The sequence below is a fragment of the Gopherus flavomarginatus genome, chromosome 9 (genome assembly GCF_025201925.1).
Source record: "Gopherus flavomarginatus isolate rGopFla2 chromosome 9, rGopFla2.mat.asm, whole genome shotgun sequence".
Lineage (NCBI taxonomy): Eukaryota > Metazoa > Chordata > Testudines > Testudinidae > Gopherus > Gopherus flavomarginatus.
Window position 1 is genome coordinate 18757642 of NC_066625.1, and position 20270 is coordinate 18777911.

The 20270-nt window shown below is 41.5% G+C and overlaps 1 protein-coding gene across 1 annotated transcript in view; it reads right to left on the reverse strand.

The window, feature by feature from the left end:
* XYLT1 (xylosyltransferase 1) overlaps positions 1 to 20270 on the reverse strand; it is a 328154-nt gene that overhangs the window by 56819 nt on the left and 251065 nt on the right. Inside the window, exon 6 of the mRNA XM_050967712.1 lies at positions 9986 to 10066. Coding sequence (XP_050823669.1) covers positions 9986 to 10066 — 81 coding nt within the window. The remainder of the gene's footprint in view (positions 1 to 9985; positions 10067 to 20270) is intronic.

The following is a 20270-nucleotide window of genomic DNA, read 5'->3' on the forward strand; positions in this document are numbered from 1 at the left end:
GCTTTAATGATCAGAGATTAAATATTAATTATGTCCTGACATCCATCATAATAATGCATAGCATCCAAGTATAAAGCGCTTCTTAAGTTAAACAGGTTGGCACTGATAATTAAAAGAAAAGAAAATGAACAGATTTTGGGGAGTATTTTCTAACCATCTGTTTGCCATGGTTTAAATGGTTCCATGCTTATTGAGCAAACATTTGGTCCAATGCCACAAAAGTCAGGACACCTAAAGTTTAGCTCATTTTCATTAATTAAAGGCAAAAACTGCAAGGTAATGCACAGTTTTTGATTTTGTTTCTTCAAAGCACCAAACATATTCCCTACTTGTGAAAATAATATGATCCACATGACCCATCTCACTGTAATAAAATATCAACAGAGCTTAGAATATCCTGGAATGTTATCGAAGGTTCACCAAGACACACCTGTAGTCCATTCCTTATAAGAGATCTGTGCAGTCATATTTGAATTTGTTCAACTGTACAGTAAAAAGTCTTACTTTCTTTTTCCCGCTTCTTTTATACACTTAGAATTTGCCCAATATATTCATCTAACTCTGTTCCCACATCCCGCCCCTAATTCTGGCTTGGAGAAAGTCTTCTAAAGTCTCCTCCTTCTCTGTCTTTTCCAATGATATAACTTGCATTATTTTTGAAAGATCTTATTTTCCATTTGCTTGCAATTAAACTTTCAAAGGCAAGAAGTTCTTAGAAGTTCTCACGGCTCCTCAACATTTTAGGGTTGCAGGTCAGGGAACAGAGTCTTCCCTCGCATAAAGAAAGAATTCTCAGAGGCCATGTTTTTAAACACTGGAAACTGCCAGAGCTTTTTTTGTATGATGGGTTCTACCAGAGCTTACACTGATGCAGCTGGACTAGTAGTAGCATTGATTCTTAGAATTCCCTTCTGTATACGTGGCCTTAGAGGAACATTCCAAGTCTTTCTTGTCTTGTGGCCTTTTCTCCACCATTCTTCACTAATGAAATGTTTTCAAAAACACAACAGCAGAGGTTACAAGAATAAAAATGTAAGAACTCGCTCTCAATCTTAAACAGCACACAATGCAAATGTTTAGCATTCTGTCCCCAATAATAAACAACACTGCAAGGTCAAAATCAACTATTAATGAAGCGTACCTAGTGCAGTGTGACTTTATCATAGAGACAGGTCAAATAACAACAAATACGAATGTTTGTTATGGATCTGATCGCCACTACGTGGCCTTCTCTATGTAAGTGTTCTCCCCCACCCTATAACATTTCTCAGCAGTGCAGCTCCATGAGCAGTAGCCAAGTCGGGAGCGTTAGATTACACTGGTCTACAATTTTTGAGAAGTCGTCTGCTTCAGAGATAAAATGTGATATTTATTATGTATTTTGATGTGCTGAATTCAAATATGACAATTAAAACAACTGATTGGCTACTGTTTCTAAGATATTTAAGTTTTCACATTTTATGTCTATGTATATTGTGTAGATAGTAGAGTTTTAATCATAAATTGTAAACCTAGGTCTTTTCATGTGTTTATGGTTGCTTTACATGATAATATTTCACCTGTCCTGTTTATGTAACACTTTAAAAATCAGCAAAAGGGTTATATAAATAAAATTTATTACGAAACAAAAGGCAAAAAACTGTTAAATACATAGTTTAGTCCTATTCAGTGTCTACTCAGCGCTTCTTGGCTTGTCTCTTGTATTCATTAAATGGAGCATCTCTTGTCACTGTCCAGTAAAAGTCTGCAAGCATTGATGGCCTCCATTTGCCCTGATAGCCTGCCAGGAGATTCCACTGCTGTAGTCTGGAGCCCAACAGCTCTGCCTTACTCTTGGGTAGTTCCAAATCCCTGACAAGGTCATTCAGTTCACCTTGTGTTATGAGGTGTGGTTCAGAGGAGGAGGATGGGAGAAAATGTGGGTCCTGTGACATTGACCGTTCAGGACCAGAAGTTTCATCCTCTTCCTCTTCCTCGTCTGACTCAAGTGAAAATGATTCTGGTGTATCAGGAACCGGCAGTCCTTCTCCGTGGGGTACTGGGCGTACAGCTGATGGAATGTTTGGATAATGCACAGTCCACTTTTTCTTCTTTGACACACCTTTCCCAACTGGAGGCACTATGCAGAAGTAACAATTGCTGGTATGATCTGTTGGCTCTCTCCAAATCATTGGCACTGCAAAAGGCATAGATTTCCTTTTCCTGTTCAACCACTGGCCAAGATTTGTTGCACAAGTGTTGCAGCATATGTGTGGGGCCCACCTCTTGTCCTGATCTCCAATTTGGCAGCCAAAATAAAGGTGATAGGCTTTCTTAACCATAGTGGTTATACTGCGCTTTTGTAATGCAAAAGTCACTTCACCACAAACATAGCAGAAGTTATCTGCACTGTTCACACAAGTATGAGGCATCTCTGCTCACTTTGGCTAAACAGAAATGTGTTCCTTTGCAAAATCAAACACTGACAAATAAGAGAGCATGACACTGTATGATTTCTAGAGCTGGTATAGGGCAATTTGTTCAGCAGAGTGATGTAAGCTTCGTTATGATTGCATCATCCATGACTTCTAGGAATAACATGATGCAATTCATATCATGTATGATGCAATACTGGCTTCAGATTGCATCATTCATTGTTTTGCCTAAAAAGCAAGTACTGTCCAAACCCAGTCATGGATTTATTCATAGATCCAGTCAAAGATGTATTTTAGTCATTTCTGGTTTAAATTGAGATCCCTTCCCTTTATAACTCACTTATCCTCCGCCATTCCCAAGTCAAGGGTCGTATATACTGACCCAATAGCATATCTTGAAAACTAGAGTCAATCAACAATTTTAAGCATCATTTTCGTTCTCAGTGACCCAGAATTAGTAAAGTTGGACTACATTTATTTCAGAAGCATTTTGGCTATAGAGCAGTGTTACCGATAGGGCAACTTTAAGCACCGTGTTATCTAGCTATGCAACACAGACAGCCCAGTCTACAGTAGCTCCCATCAAGGCTGTCACTGATGGAGCACAGCTGGTGGGCGCGTTGATAGAAAATCTGAAGAAAAAAGTGTTGTGTAGATAGTATTCATAAGTCCACCCAATGCCAGACTATTTTTAATGTTTATCTAGGTATTTATACTGTGCTCATCATCTTGATGTCTGCACAGCAAATGCTTGTAATAGGGGAAAGGGAGAGAGGACATGTGGGCAACATTCACGGCTCTCCAAATGACTCTATATGAGACTCTGGGCAAGTCACTTCTACACTGATTTTCAGAGATGTTGAGCACTCAAAGCTCCAAAATCAGGCTATTAACCTTTCTGTGATGAAGGGCTCATTTACATGGTGATTTAGTACACAGCAAGCCAGGGTCTGAATCCATAGCATCAACTCACCATGAACTAACTTGCTGTGTGGACTCTGCTATAGCCATAGGCACCAACTTACCTAGTTGCTGGGGGTGCTCAATCCCCACTCCACCCAAAGACCCACCCCTACCTCCAACCCCCCACCCCTGCCCCATCTCTTCCTGCCCCCGCTCCTCCCGCATGCTGTGGATCAGCTGTTCCCAGCAGGTGGGAGGCACTGGGAGGGAGGGGGAAGAGCTGATCGGTGGGGCTGCTGGCGGGTGGGAGGCACTGAGGTGGGGGAAGGCAGTAAACTGTGGAGCTGCTGGTGGTGCGGAGCACCCACTGTTTTTTTCCATCGGTGCTCCAGCCCTGGAGCACCCACGGAATGGGCGCTTATGGCTACAGTGCACTAGAAATTCTACTAGGCTCTTTGATGTAGATTCACACTCTAGCTTGCCACACACAAACTCATCATGCACGAGCTCTTGGTTTACCTGTGGGTAAAATGGGGATAATGATATTTGCCTTCCTTGAAGGGATGATGCTGGACTCAGTTATTTTATACAGTGCTTTCAGATTGCTGAGTGAAAAGATACTATGGAAACACAAAATATTATTTGTTTATACAATTAAAAATGAAATCAGCAGCTAGTTGTTAAGTAGCGGGCACAAAAGATTTCATGTAATCTTTTTGCTTTCTTCCACCAGTAATTCTTCTTTTCCCTTCTTCTCTGTGCACAATAAAATATTTTCTAGGAGGACTTCAAATCACATCACCTATCTGGGCTGGTGATGACGGATACTGTTTCTGCACTCACAAGCCAAATTCATTCAGCACTTTACTAAAAACAATCCCAGGCTATTTTCCTATGAGGACATCTGAGCTGATCTTACTTTATTTTTTCCCACACTTTCAGCCTATTTTGTTTTCCTTTATACTGGGCTCTTCTGATCACCATCTTCTAAACAGAGTAAAATGAAAAAGCTATGAGAAGGCAAATTGCCACGGACAAGCAGTTTTTATGTCACCTCTAGCACTGATTATGAAGCAATGGGGAATATGGGTATCTGAAAGTTAGCTGTAAGGTATAAACATTTTAAATGCACATGCTTTGCATAATAAGAAGAGTGTTACTATTTCAGCTGATATAGTGTGTCCACAAATATTGGACTATGTTTCCAGCTGGCAATGAATAGACCTTTCTAGTCAAGCTATTTCAGGATGATATAGTACTAAATTAACTGAAATGTGTGAGGTGTGAAATTTCAGCTAAGTAAGCCATTGAACAAATACTCTGGTACCTCAGAACTATTAAGAATGTAACGGCTTCTGGCAGCTAAGTGGTTAAAAATATTTTGGCATCAGGCACATTAAATTGTACTTTATGTACAGTACTTAGTAGCGCCGGGTATTACATGGATGATTTATGAGAACAGCAATACGGCAGCAATTACTGGATGTTCTGTTCTCCAGTACTCGGGTTAGCTGCTTAGAAATAGACAACATAGGTAATATTGCCCATTTACCTAACACAATATACAGTTTCCAGAGTAGCATGTGCCATGTTGGAAAATGGCACCTACCTCACTAAACATCTGATGTAAAGATCTGGAGGATTTTGTTACATGGTGTGTTAATGTTGCCAGTGAGAATAAGATTGGCTCCTACTGCTGGATGCTGAAAACCCTAAGGACATGCCTACTAAATGGCTCAAGAGTGGATGTCTATCTGTTTTCTAGAACTCAAGACTACAGATGGGGTTATGAGACACAAGAGGGAGGGAAAACGTCCAAAACAAAACGAAAATTAAAAAACAATACAGAAAACATTTAATGGAACTTTTCTGAACTGTTTCCATTCTGCCTGTGAGCTCCCAATTCCCTTCAGATTTAACAACATTCAACAATCACAGCATGTTTACACTGTTCCCCAAATGACTATTGTGGCAGGGTTTCTTAAAAAAAAAGTCTTTTCCTGACTGTCAGTGAAGATGTCACATTTGACTCTCTTTGTATTTTATAATACACCAGCCAGGTGCCGCTCCTGTCAAAAAAATCTTCTGGGTGATCCAAGTTGTAATAGCTTACAAAACTATGGAGTTATTCTTCTGCTTTTAATAGTCTAAGATGCTGAAAAGAGAAGAAAATGTAAGCGTTGCCCACTAACTGCGATGTAACAACTCTACCCAATGTATGTAATTTCATTTCAAACATCCAGTTCTCTAAGAAAATAATGCTTCTCCTGCTGAGTTAAGGAGACATTTCCACCTCCATTTCTTTTCTGAAGCCACTAAAGGAAAATCAGAGTGATGTAGTTTTTAATGACTTTGGCATAACTAAAATAAAACTTCATTCTATAAAAAGGAAGCCTAGTTTCTATCCATATTTGGCAGTAAAACATGTACTGATTGTCTACATGGCTTGAATACAAACTACGTTGTAATTGAGAGGTATAAGCATTTCAGTTTTAAGATGTATTTTTTAATCTCTCTCCCCCTCGCTCTCCATTGTACAAACCAGACTATGGCAACTTTAAATTCAGAGTGTAGGCAGCTGTTTACAAAGCAGATTTAGGCAGTTGAAAAGCTTATTGTTTACAAGCTGTTATTCACCCCTGAATTCAAAAAGGTAGCCTTAGGGATTATAATTTTCTCTAATTGTGTTTTAAATACTGCACTCTTGTATTAATGATTCTTCACATTTTGATGAAAACACCCAGGACCACAGGAATGGCCACTGAAGATCAGACCAGTGGTCCATTTAGCCCAGTATCCTGGCTCGTACAATGACCAGCACCAGTTGCTTCAGAGGAAAAACCCTGCAGTAGTCAGTTATGGGATAAGGTCACCAAGAGAAGTTTCCTCCAACCCCCAATAGTTATGAGTTTGACTTACACCCTGAAGCTGGAAGGTTTATAGCCCTTCCAAAGATCTTCTTTATTGTTTTAAATATCTATTATTATAACTCTGCCTATCCTTGTTATTCATGTATGGCCTAATCTTCTTTTTGAATCCTGCTAACCTCATGGTTATATCATCCCCTATTATGGGCTACAATGACAACACAAGGTACAAGGCAACAAAGAATCAGGCCCGAAGACTGTCATTATTCACATACCATATGGGCAAATCCTTCCCACATCCACAGAGGCTTCACTGTAATGGAACTGGTGGGATTCTGGTACCCAAGGAGTGGGGCCAGAATGATGGCTGCTTGGGGGATGCATGATCTCAGCATGCAGGGGATGGTATGGACAGAGACAGAGGCCAGAGTTTTGCAGCTGCAAAGGTCTTCCAGCACTCCACACTAATGTCTGATGGGGGAAGATTCCTCCCACTGTGCATCTGCCCAGTTCCCAGCCCAATAGAGAGGGGAACTAGTTTTCATTTTCTGAGATTATGTTTTGTTTTGATGCTACATCTGAGTCTGCGTGAAGCTCATAATGCAAACGTCCAGGTGCCAACGCTACACCTGCTCTTGTAATATGTTGTTTTCAGCTGTTCGATCAGAAGGCGAAAGGAACTCAAGCATTGCCTATACTTATTTCCTCTGTGCAAGTGAGACTGCACAGTCAAAGACCTTCCATGTCTAGCAATGAACTGGAACGTTAATACAACCATGTCAGGAGTAAAAATAAAATGTGTATGGTCACATTAAGATAAAAGGCATTTACATATTTACACATTCAAAAGCAACAGCTGAACTAATAAATGGGATATTCTTCTTCTGAGAGGATGAGTGGCACATTAGCACATTTTATTATTAAATTAATAACAAATTACTGCATTTAATTGATCTAAATTGTTCTAGTCCCAGCTGAGGTTGGCATCTTAAACCGGCTTTATGCATGAATGTCATAATTCATTAGTTATTTTAGTTAGCTAGCTGCAGTGTTTGGGGATAATCAGGTGCACCAGAATAGCAGAAAAGCTAAAGCGACGGAATGCATCTCCCAAACCTTTTCCATTGCTTTTCCAATTTAACTGTACTGCCAGCTAGAGCCAAGCCTGTCAATCACACTGAAGAGCTGTATTTCCAAACCCGAGAATGTGCTCTGAAAGCTATTTATATTTTTGACTTGTTTTTATATAACTCCCTCTCAAATATATTTTGGTACCAAATGCAATACAAGCCCTGCATACACAACACTACTAGAATGATAACGTTGTGAAGAATTCATCTAAATAAGGACAAAAGGGAGGCTGTAAGTCTACAGCAAAAGGAGGTTGGCAGTCAAGGGATTGGTTTATATTCCTGACTTGCCCACTGGCTGGCTCTGTGACCCTGGATGTATTGCTTGCTCTCTTATTATTTATTTTCTGTACCACAACCAAAGATGTGACAGGCACCTTACAGGACACAGAGGAAGACCCAGACCTGGTGATTTAGCTTTCTAAACCTGCAATCAAATCTACAGGACTGAAGTCAGTGAGTCTTCAGGCAGTCTCTGGAGTCTGTGCTAATGGAACCGGGTGCAAGATTGGGGTCTAAATTAAGATACAACATACAGATGGGGGTCACTATACAAATAAGAGATTGAAGGGATTCAATAATCTGTGACATGGGAATAACAACATCCATCTTTACACGGTATTTTAAGACCTTTGAGGAAAAGGCATCTCATAAATGCAAAGTTTTATAATTGTTTCTTAAAGTCCTATTCTAACATTAAGGCTTGATTTTGTAAACATAATAAAAGGGAACAGTATATTTTTCTTTGTTAGTCTTGAGCTCCATCATCATGTCAGAGCCCTGTTAAGGAATCCATAGATTAACAGATTTTAAGGCCAGGGTCTAACCTTCTACATAACACATGTCATAGATTTTCAGTAATTCTGGCATCAAGACCAGTTGTGATTGATCCAGTATAAAACTCTATTAAAAAATCCATTATAGAACCTAATAACACAATAGAACCCTGCCATGGAACTGAACATGGTGTATGACTTCTACGCTACTTGAAAAATGTTGTATAGCTGCGTTGTAGAAACCTCTTTGGTGAGGATGTTGGGTTTGTTTCCAATACAGCTATGACTAGCAGAGGGCAGCGAACTTCTGCTGCGTGAAGGACGTCACTGTTTGCAGCATGGTAGTGTGGGGGTTCTAAATCAGGTTTTGGAAGGGTTTTACAGACACTTCTCAGAGAAACATGTCAGTTTGGTGCTGTGAGAATCCTAGAAAGATATTTAGGACTAATTCCTCCTTCTCTGTTTGTCTCCATGACGTGACATGACAGGGTATTCACGATGCCTGCTTGGAGCACAGGAGGTGAAACTATCAATTTTTGCTACAGAAATAAGGTGAATGAGGGTCTTTTATTGGACCAATTGCTGTTGGTAAGAGAGACAAGTTTTCGAGCTTCCATGGAGCTCTTAATGTCACCCACCCTGTCTCTCTAATATCATGGGACCAACACAGATACAACAACACTGCATACAATTTTTGCTGCACACAGAAATAAGTTAGAAAATGACCATTTGCACATGTAAAACTGCTTAGACTGTTTGAGAAACAACTGAGAACAAAAGAAAACCTCTTGTGCTCAGCTCCCCACCATAAGTACACCTTCTGATGCAGCAACCCACCCAGTGATGAGCTCCTAAAATCCTAAGAACTGGTTCCCTACCGGGTCCTTGGTGGCACTTGGGTGGCGGGGGGGTGTCTTCACTCACTCCGAGTTTTCAACGGCATTTCGACAGCAGGTCCTTCACCCGGAGCGAGTGGAGACCTCACCCCGCTGCTGAAGTGCCGCCGAAGACCCAGTAGGGAACTGCGCGTTGAGTACAGTACAAGCCCCACATGCCTTTCTCCCCGCCTACACCCATCCGACCCCAACCCACGTCCTGCCCCCGACTACCCCCCTCAGAACCTGCAAGTTTCTCCTCTCCCTCTCCCCCACCGGGGTAGCAGCAGCAGCCTGGGGCTCCGGAGGCTATTTAAAGGGCCTGCGGCTCCCTTGCTTCTACCGCCCCGGCCCTTTAAATAGCTGCTGGAGCCCTGGGGAAGTGGTGGGGCTCTGGTGGCTATTTAAAGGATCAGGGTGGCAGCAAAGGCAGCTGGAGCCCTAGCCCTTTAAATAGCCCCTGGAGCCCTCCACTACTCCTGGGCTCTGGGGGCTATTTAAAGGGCCCATGGCTCCCCTGCTTCCACCACCTCAGACTTTTTAAATAGCCCCCAGAGCCCCGCAGCCCTACCCCAGGGGTCCAGCAGTGGGGCTCTGGTGGCAATTTAAAGGGCCTGGGGCACCAGCCCCTGCTGGGAACCCTAGGCCCTTTAAATTGCCCTCTGGGGAAGCCAGGCCACCCCTTTAGCAACTGGTTCTACACCAGCTTCTAAATTTAACAACTGGTTCTTGTGAACCAGTGCGAACTGGCTCCAGCTAACTCCTGAACCCGCCTCTACCTAGGAGTGTGGAGTATGCAGCAATCTATTCTAAGCCTTTCTCTGCACCAATGCTTTTCTGTAAATAACATGCAGGAGCAGCCATTCAAGAATGAGACACAACTATTCCCAAGACACAGTATCATTTTCATGGAGCCAGTCTCCTGAACTCAGGACTCCTTCATCCACACATACTGGGAGTAACCATGCTGTCTAACTTTTATTGTCATGTCCAACACAAACTTAAGAGAAGTGATGTTACCTTGCATTGTCCCTCCCATGCGACTTTAAGAAGTTCATATCGCGATACCTGGACAGGAATGCTACTAGCTGATCATTTGTCCTGTAAAAGGAACAAGAAAACATTTGCAAAACAGGAAGAGAAATCTGTCTTCTATAGTTATTTATGTTTATTGTTTCTTATTTTGAGACCCTTTGGACTCTTCAAGGCATAGTTTTATGATACTAATACTGTAACACTATTTTTAATGCAGACTTTTCCTCTACAAAGGCCAATGTTGCTGAAAGTGTTTTGTTGGTTTTGCTGAACTTTACAGACTGGTTCCACTGGCTAGAAAGATAGGCATGCTTATTAGCTCTCAGTGATTTCTATTTCAAATGTGCTCAGTTTATGAGTCAAAAATCCTGGGTCTGGATGGCTTAGTGGGGCGGTCCGAGTGTGGGGGTATCTGGATGCACAGGGGCTTGTTGAAGGGTTCCAGGTGCAGGAAGAATGGGACTCTGTGGGGGGATCCAGGTGAAGATGGTTGGAGCTCAGCAGGGGAGGTCTGAGTGTGGGAGTATGGGCTTGGCAAGCGGGTCTGAGGGCAGGGGGTGACCAGGTGCTGTGGGAGTGGGGTTTGGTAGGGTGAGTGTCTGGGTGCAGCTAATTGGGACTCAGTGGGGTGGGGGTTCAGGTGCAGGGGGCTCAGCAGGGAGTGGGGCTCAGCAGGCGAGTTGTGGGTGTGGAGTGGTCCAGATTCATGGAGGCTGGGTAGATGGGGGGCAGCTCCCCATGCAGTGATCCTCTCACTGCAGATGAGGAGCGATGGGGCAGGAAATGTGGGGGTTGCAGAGCTTCCTGGAGCTAGAGGAGGTTCCCAGGGGTGGGTCTCAACTCCCCTCACTCCATTTGGGATTAGCAGCTGGAGCCCAGCGCATGGTAGCATCCCCAGCCTAGCCCCTTACTGGCTCCCGGTGCACTGCGATAATGAGTGAGAAGGACCAAGAGAGCCCAGCCCCATCCACAAGGTGGTAATTTACATCTCCTTCAGCTGCTCCTGACACCTGAACCAGACGCGACCTCCTCTGCCCCCTGCCACTGCCCGCAAGAGGTGCATTGATCAATTTTTGTGTGTGAGAAAAAGTAATATCTGTGGGGCACATTAATTCTGCACTTGTGCAGTATTCTCCCATAAATAAAAAGGTTAAGACTGAGATTTTCAATGCCAATTTTAAAGCTTTTTATACAGAAAACTTATTTAACATGCCTTAATGTGGCGTGTAAAAGGGGAATATGTAAGTTCTTGGACATTTAGGATGACAATTTGAAATTACCTAGAATTTGGATGCCAAATTCCCAATAAAATTAATTACTATTATCACTATTACTTCAACAAAGGTACAAACACATTTCCTCCTTTATTTATCTACTTCAACATATTTAGGAAAACAGAGAAAATTCTAATGAGTAGATAGATCTTCAGCTACTGACTCAGATTCAATAAACATGACATTAAAAATAAGAGATACAAGACCGTTTCTGGCAATGGTCTATAATGCAACTGATACCAGTCAAGTCAGAGATAAAACAGTTGTAGCTGTTGCAAACAGCATCTTGCAAACATTCCACTTTTATAAGCCTTATCAAACCAAGTTAAACAAGTTCCCTATATAAAATGCTCTAAAATTATGCAGTCAGTAGTATTAACTTGGGGACTTCATCGAACTAGTAAAACATCTAAGTACCTTATATTTACAAACTCTCCCATCATCATAGGTAACAGTTCATTACTGAATGGATGAATAAAGACCAAGTTAACCATTGACTGAGTCTAGACCAATTGGAGTATCTGTCTATCAACCAACCTAAATGGCTAGATTGTAGGAGCCGGAGACCCTCCTTCCATGTTCACTCATGTGAGTTTTAATGCATCCTAGGGTCGGACTCTGTGTCTCAATTTGGCATCCTCAGAAAACTGCTTTCAGTATAGTAAGCTGTGCAGATTTTCACATTTGCTGCTTCAGTGGTTCTCCATCTTACTGGGATGAATAGGCATTTAGGGAATTTACTTAGCAATGCTTCCACATGAAATAGTTTCAATGACTGACATCTTAGGGTGAGTTTCTAGGCAAACGCTGGCATGCAAGGATGACGTACAAAAGTATAACAAAGTTTAGAGCTGCTTGGACTTTAATTTGCTTGGTGGATAAAATCAAATCAAACAAATTAACAGCCCACACTGGTCAATACTCCTCTATTGTTTCCTTAACACAAACTGCCCACCAATCTATGTTTCTCTTTTCGATTGTGCTTTACAAAACGTATCTGAAACCAGGCCTGCCACACAAAGTTTTTAGCTGTTGTTACTTTTCAGGTTACTGTCTCTAATTCCCTGTCTAATTTTTAGCTCTCACGATAATGAACAGCCTCAGATCTGTTGACATTTTCTCCATCTCTCGAATAAGTTAGTGGCATTTTGGTTCTGTTTCTGATCAAATATTTTGTAAGAATTAACCTACACATTTTGTTTGTTTTTTAAAAATAAATATCACTCTTCTCAAGTTTTGACATCCCACTTGCATTTGAAAAATATTCGAGATATTTGACATTTAGATCTATGTGCTCAACCAACCGAAGTTTATGCTTGCCTTAGCCACTGTATAGCAAATATTACAGAACTTTTAATTTCCTTTCCTGTGAGCCACTTCCTCTGAGTCTGAACTTGCAATGGTGCTGAGCACCATCTTCTCATTATTACATTCCACACCTTAAAGGGAGATGAAAGTCCTCAGCATCTCACAGGTTCCGATATTTTTAAAAGCATTGTGGTTAAATAGAGTAGCTAAAGTCCTATGTAGCACATAGAGGAATGTGCCTTTAGTAGTGTATTTTCAAATGCTTCTGGCCATGATCCTAGTCCTCTCTAGCTGTAATGCCGCTAGCACCATGCGATGCTTCTAGCATTAGCTCTTGCTAATGCCTCTGGCAATGGCTGCTAAAACTATTCAGTCTAATTCTTCTCCCAGTGAAGACAATGTGAGTTTTGTCAGTGCTATCAGTAGGAGCAAGCAGGGCCAGCTCCAGGCACCAGCCTAGCAAGCAGGTGCTTGGGGCAGTCACGGGGAAGGGGTGGCATGTCCAGCTCTTCGGCATCAATTCGGCGGCAGGTCCCTCACTCCCTCTCGGAGTGAGGGACCAGCTGCCGAATTGCTGCCGAAGACTGAAGCAGTGGCGGTAGAGCTCCTGCAGATCGCAACTGTGGCTTTTTTTTTTTTTTCCTGCTTCGGGCAGCAAAAAGCCCAGGAGCCGGCCCTTGGAGCAGAATCAGTCCTAGTCTGTCAAATTCATCCTTGGATCTGTGAAACCAGGGAGGGGTCAAAGGTTCAGTTAGTTCTGTAACCCTGATCAGAAGCAAGAGTGTACTGCAGAACATTTTGATAAGGGGCAAAGGCAAATGTTATTCACAAGATGTGGGGGCTAGGGTATGTGGCCATAATTCATCCCAGTATTTCAGCACACGTGTAGTTTCTACTGACTTCACTGGGACTACTCATATGGTTACAGTTATACATGTGCTGAAGTATCTTGCTGATTCAGAACTCACAAAAGAGATTGCCTGCTTTGGACATAATGGCAGAAAACATGGATGAAAATGATATCAGACTGCCCTACTTACTGAATTTGTATTAAGAAAGATTTAACACCTGGTTAGGACACATTGCACCACTCTGGCAGCACAAAGCTGCTCTAACTCCCATTTATAACTGGACCCCAGAGGCTTTCCCCTGGGTAGAAGTTATCTTCAATGGCTTAGAGCTGCTATTGCGGGGCCTGGCTACTCCCTGGCTGAGTCACTCTCATGTTTGCCCAGGCACCCCGACTGACCTCACCAAGGTCGGCTAAAAGAGCACCCAGGAGTACGACGATGATGGCTACCAATCGTAATGCACCGTCTGCTGCCAAAAGGCAATGAGCTGCTGCTGTGTACCAATACAGTCCCACGTCTGCCAGCACCCAGGAGACATACGGTGACGGTGAGCTGAGCAGGCTCCATGCTTGCCGTGGTATGGCATCTGCTCAGTGAACCCAGGAAAAAAGGTGCAAAACCATTGTTTACATTTTCTTTCATGGAGGGAGGGAGAGGGAGGGCCTGACCACATGTACCCAGAACCACCCGCGACACTGTTTTTGCTCCACCAGGCATTGGGATCTCAACTCAGAATTCCAATGGGCAGCAGAGACTGTGGGAACTGTGGGATAGCTACTCACAGATACCCACAGTTCAATGCTCTGGAAGTCGATGCTAGCCTCGGTACTGTGGACGCAGTCCGCCGACTTAACGTACTTAGGGCATTTTGTGTTGGGACTCGCACAATCGGCTGTATAAAAAAGATTTCTAAAAAATGACTTCTATAAATTTGACCTAATTTCGTAGTGTAGACATACCCTTGGTGCAGGGTTTCATTAATGATTAAAGGAGTGACTGCCCCACCAGTCTTCTGAATACTATCCTTGTTAGGATGGATATGTTAGCACCTGCCCACTGTTAATAATCTGCCTTATCGTCCTGGGGAAATTACTGTTAACAAAGAGGAATATCACATTGATTGTCTGCACATTGAGGGAGGATGGTCTTGTGGCCAACACGTGACTGGAAGCTAAGGGATCTGGGTTTTATTCTTGGCTCTACCACAGACGACTTCTGTGACTTTGGGCAAGTCACTTATTGCAATGTTTTGAAGGTTGGGTGTCTAAAGTCTGCCTCTATATAAAAGCAGTCTGGTTTTTAGAGTTGCTGAGTACTCACAGCTCCAGTTGAAGTTACTAGGAACTGTGAATGTTCAGCACCTATGAATATCAAGCCACTTTTCTTTAGGGGCCTGAATATGGATTTCGGAGTCTATATTTCAGAAATCAAGTATGAAAATTTGTGCATTAACCTTTCTATGTCTATTTTCCTGCCTGTCAATACCCCTTTCCTACTTCAAAGGGCGTAGTTCTGAGGCTTGACTTATTGTGCACAAGGTGCACAGACATTATACTGATTAGAAGCACAGAAATGCCTTTGATACATACATGTCACAGGCACTATATACTCCAAAAGAAAGCAGTTGTTGTGCACAGAGGAATATTACCTACCAACATTGAGAGAGAAACAAACAGTCTTTTCATTGCTGACCCATGACTAAAACAAAAATCTCTTGGGGAAAAATGTTCCAGTTCTTTCTTGTTTAAGCTCTACATGTTTGCTTTGCACATATTTTCTGTGGCAAAATGACAAAATACTTTAAAAAATTCACTGGAGTGAAGGCCCTCTTTTTTCCAATACATGGACATCTGTGATTTTTGTTTTTATAATTCTGAGTATGGATTCTTTTCACAACTTTTTTTTTTTTTTCCTCTCTCACAGCTTTAATCCCTGGCCTTGCTTGCTTACTTTTGCCAGCTAGGGAAGATGTAAGAAAATATGATATAGTCAAAACCGATGAAGTTAGCAATCTCTGAATTATGGTGTGGAGTAGGGGTAGAGAGAAGGAAGAAAAGCTGTAGAAATAGTTAAAAATTCAGCAGTTCTTCTTGATTGGAGACTGCTTCTCCCCACCACCCTCCGAAGATGCAGAAGATGTGGAAGGAAGTTTCCCACTTCAAGTGCTTGAAATAGATCTAATTACATCTCATTCACACAGAAAAAGAAAGAAGCTGTAGTTACTAAGTAAGCCAGAATAATTATTATAGGCAACTATCTAAGGGCTAGATCTTGCCTCCTTTGCACACAATGAGCAGCTCCTTGCTCTGTAAGTGGTTCCTTTGTGCTTTTAGGGCAGGCTTTTTAAATGCACTCAGCACTGGCCTAACTTCTCCCACTGAAACTAGCCAGAGTTTTACCATCAAGTTAAATGGGAATGGAAACTTTTGAAAAATCAGTGTAGGACTACACTGTGTGTTGTAGTCAAAAAGCATCCCTTTATTTCAGGCACCTCTGTTTTTGGCTCAAAACTTCATTTTCTTCATTGAGAGTCATATTCTGCCATTCTTCCTCACATCTTACTCTGGGAGTAGTGCTACTGATTTCATGGGACTACATTTGGAACAAGGATCTTTTCATTTCATGGATTCTAAGGCCAGAAGGGATCATTATGATAAATCTAACCTGACCTGTATAACACAGGTCATAGAACATTCCTAAAATAATTCCTAGAGCAGATAGATCTTGTTTTAGAAATTGTCAGTAATGGAGAATCCGGCATGACCCTTGGCACATTAATTAACCATTGGAACACTCTCCCTATTAAAATTTATGACTTATTTCCAGTCTCAATTAGGCTACCTTCAACTTCCAGCCAGTGGGTCGTGTTATACCCTTCTCCGCTAGATTGTTCCCAGCTACTTGTAGATTTTTCAAGTCACCCTTTAACCTACTATTTGTTAAGTTTCTATCACTATAAGGTATGTTTTTTAATCTTTTAGTATTTTCTTGTGGCTCTTTTCTGAACCTTCTGAAATGTACCAACATCTTGAATAGTGGGCATCAGAATGGACACAGTATTCCAGCAGAGGTCACACAAGTGCCAAACACAGAGGTAAAATAACCTCTCTATTCCTACTTAAGATTTCTGTGTTTATGCATCCCAGGGTTGCATTCGCTCTTTTGGCCACAGCATCACACTGGGTGCTCATATTCAGCTGATTATCCACCATGACTCCCAAATCTTTTTCAGAGTCCCTGCTTCCCAGGATAGAGTCTCCCATCATGTAAGTATGGCAACATTCTTTGTTCTTAGAAGTATACATATATATTTAACCATATTAAGACATATTTTTGTGTGTGCTCAGTTTACCAAGTGATCCAGATCACTCTGTATCAGCGACCGGTCCTCTTCATTTTTTAATCCTTCTCTTAACTTTGTGTAATCTGCAAACTTGATCAATGATGACTGTATGTTTTCTTCCAGGTCACTGATAAAAATGTTAAAAAGTGTATGCCTAAAACTGATCTCTGTGGGACCCCACTAGAAACATCTGATGATGGTTCCAGATTTACAATTACATGTTGAGACCTATCAGTTAGGCAGCTTTTAATCCACTTAATGTGTGCCATGTCAATTTATATCTTTCTATTTTTTTAATTAACATGTCACATGATACCAAGTCGAATACCTTACAAACTCTAAGAATGTTACTTCAACACTATTACCTCTTTGAACCAAACTTGTAATATCATCAGAAATATCAAATTCATTTGACAGGATCTATTTTCCATAAACCCATGCTGATTGGTATTAATTATATTACCCTCCACTTGAATTTTTTTTTTATTAATTGAGTCCCATATCAGCATCTCCATTATCTCACCTGGGATTGATGTCAGACTGCCAAGCCTATAATTATGTAGGTCATCCCTGTGACAGATGTGGCAATTTCCTACAATATCTTTGAGAGATCCTACTGTATTAAGTTTATCATAGAATTATAGGACTGGAAGGGGCCTCAAGAGGTTATCTAGTCCAGTCCCTTGGACTCAAGGCAGGACTAAGTATTATCTAGACCACCCCTGACAGGTGTTTGTCTAACCTGCTCTTAAAAACCTCCAATGATTGAAATTCCACAACCTCCCTAGGCAATTTATTCAAGTGCTTAACTACCTAGACAGTTAGGAAGTTTTTCCCAGTGTGCAATCTAAACCTCCCTTGCTGCAATTTAAGCCCATTGCTTCTTGTCCTATCCTCACAGGTTAAAGAGAACAATTTTTTTAATCGCCTCCTCATAACAATCTTTTCTGTACTCGAAAACTGTTATCATATCCCCTCTCAGTCTTTTCTTGTACAGATTAAACATCCACCTTTTTCAATCTTCCCTCATAGGTCAAGTTTTCTGGACCTCTAATCATTTTTGTTGCTTTCCTCTAGACTTTCTTCAATTTGTCCAAGTCTTTTTGGAAATGTGGCACCCAAAATGGGACACAATACTCCAGTTCAGGCCTAATCAGCTAGAGTAGAGCGGAAGAATTACTTCTCGTATCTTGCTTACAACATCACTGCTAATACATCCCAGAATGATGTTTGCTTTTTTTGAAACATTGTTACACTGTTCGCTCATATTTAGTTTGTGATCCACTATGACCTCCAGATCCCTTTCCGCAGTACTCCTTCCTAAACAGTAATTTCCCATTTTGTGTGTATGCCACAGATTGTTCCTTCCTAATTGGAGTACTTTACACTTGTCCTTATTGAATTTCATTCTGTTTACTTCAGACCATTTCTCCAGTTTGTCCAGATCATTTCAAATTTTAAACTTATCCTCCAAAGCACTTGCAAATCCTCCCAGCTTGGTATCGTCCACAAACTTTATAAGTGTACTCTCTCTGCTATTATCTAAATCATTGATGAAGATATTGAGCAGAACCAGACCCAGAACAGATCCCTGCAGGACCCCAATTGATATGCCCTTCCAGCAAGACTGTGAACCACCAATAATTACTCTCTGGGAACGGTTTTCCACCAGTTATTCACCCACTTTTAGTAGCTCCACCTAGCTTGTATTTCCCTAGTTTTACATAAAGGTCATGTGAGACAGTATCAAAAGCCTTACTAATGTCAAGATATACCACATCTACTACTTTCCCCCATTCACAAGGCTTGTTACCCTGTCCAAGAAAGCTATTAGGTTGGTCTGCAACTTGACTGCTTAATTATTTGGTCCATTATCTTTTCAGGTACTGAAGTTAAGCTAACTGGTCTGTAATTCCTTGGGTTGTCCTTATTCCCCTTTTTACAGATTGACACTATATTTGCCCTTTTCCAGTCCTCTGGATTCTCAGCCATCTTCCATGCCTTTTTGGAAGAAAATTGCTAATGGCTCAGATATCTCCTTAGTCAGCTCCTTGAGTATTCTAGGATGTATTTCATCTGGGCCTGATGACTTGAAAACATTTATCTTGTCTAAGTAAACTGTACTTGTTCTTTCCCTATTTTAGCCTCTGATCCTCATTTTCACTGGCATTCATTAAGTTAGATGTCCAATCCCTACTAACCTTTTTGGTGAAAACTGAAGCAATAAAGTCATTTAGCACTTCTGCCATTTCCACATTTTCTGTTATTGTTCCTCCCCCTCCTCCCATTGAGTAATGGGCCTTACCCTGTCCTTAGTCGTCCTCTTGCTTCTAATATATTTGTAGAATGTTTTCTTGTTACTCTTTATATCTCTTTATGTATCACTGTGGGCTAGGAATTGTATGTAATTCCATGGGGGAGTGTGGCAGGGGCCTCCAGAAACTAAGAACAGTAAGGAGTGATTAGGTAAATTCACTCAGGTTGTAACACCTTCAGAGAACTCCCACCATCTGAAGAGGCTTGCATATAACAGTTCCAACTGATCTTCCAGTGACCAACTGGTAAAGAAAGGAGTTCTAGATAAATAGTCTTAGACTCAGGGACTTCTTTCCAATCCAGCAAATGGAGAGAGATCTATATCTATCCTGCTCGTCTGGACTTTATGGTTTGTACTCAGTGAGAGCAGAGGTACGAGAATCAGTCCATCAATCACAGTTATCCTGCTTCTGATATACCAGAGATATCAAGGCTAAATGAACATTTTAACAAAAGCGATTTACACATTTCTAAAGATTCTTGCTCTCTTTTTAACATTATTCCTCATAGTAATTAGATAATCCTTTTGTTACTCTCTTAGGGCCTCATTCAGTGAAGACAATGGGCAACTCTCCCTTGATCTCAGCAGGCTTTAGATCAGGCCCTTCTGGATAGCTTCATCACTACCACTTACATTCTGTGAGCAGTGCCAATGAAAACAGTGGCATTTTACAAAATCTGAATACTACACTGAATCTCACACAGGGGAGTCCTATGCTTGTACATTCACTGGGGATGTTCCTATTTTCATGACACAGATTTGTAATTTACCCCAAATTAAATTTACAAGCACTGACTATGGTAATCTGCCAAACTAAATACAAACTCCAACATTAAGAGCCAGATTGTGTTACCCTTACAAGCAGTTGCATCTTATTCCCTGAGTAATGGGATTAATTGTGGTGTAAGGTGCTACCAAACGGGAGTAAGAGCATCACAATCTGGCCTTAAGGTTGTGTAAAACTCCCTAAATTTTTGTCTGCTGCTCCATCCATAGCGCGCAGTGGTTACTGTTTCATTGAAATGAAAGATAATGCCTGCAGCAATTGACAATTTCTTTGTCTGTTGGAAGTTTCTGCCCCCAACCCATAATTTACTTTGAATGTAATTTTTTTATTTATTTATTTTTTTGTCGCTGTGAAATTTTCTGGAGCCTTTGTCTGAGAGACTTTCTAATT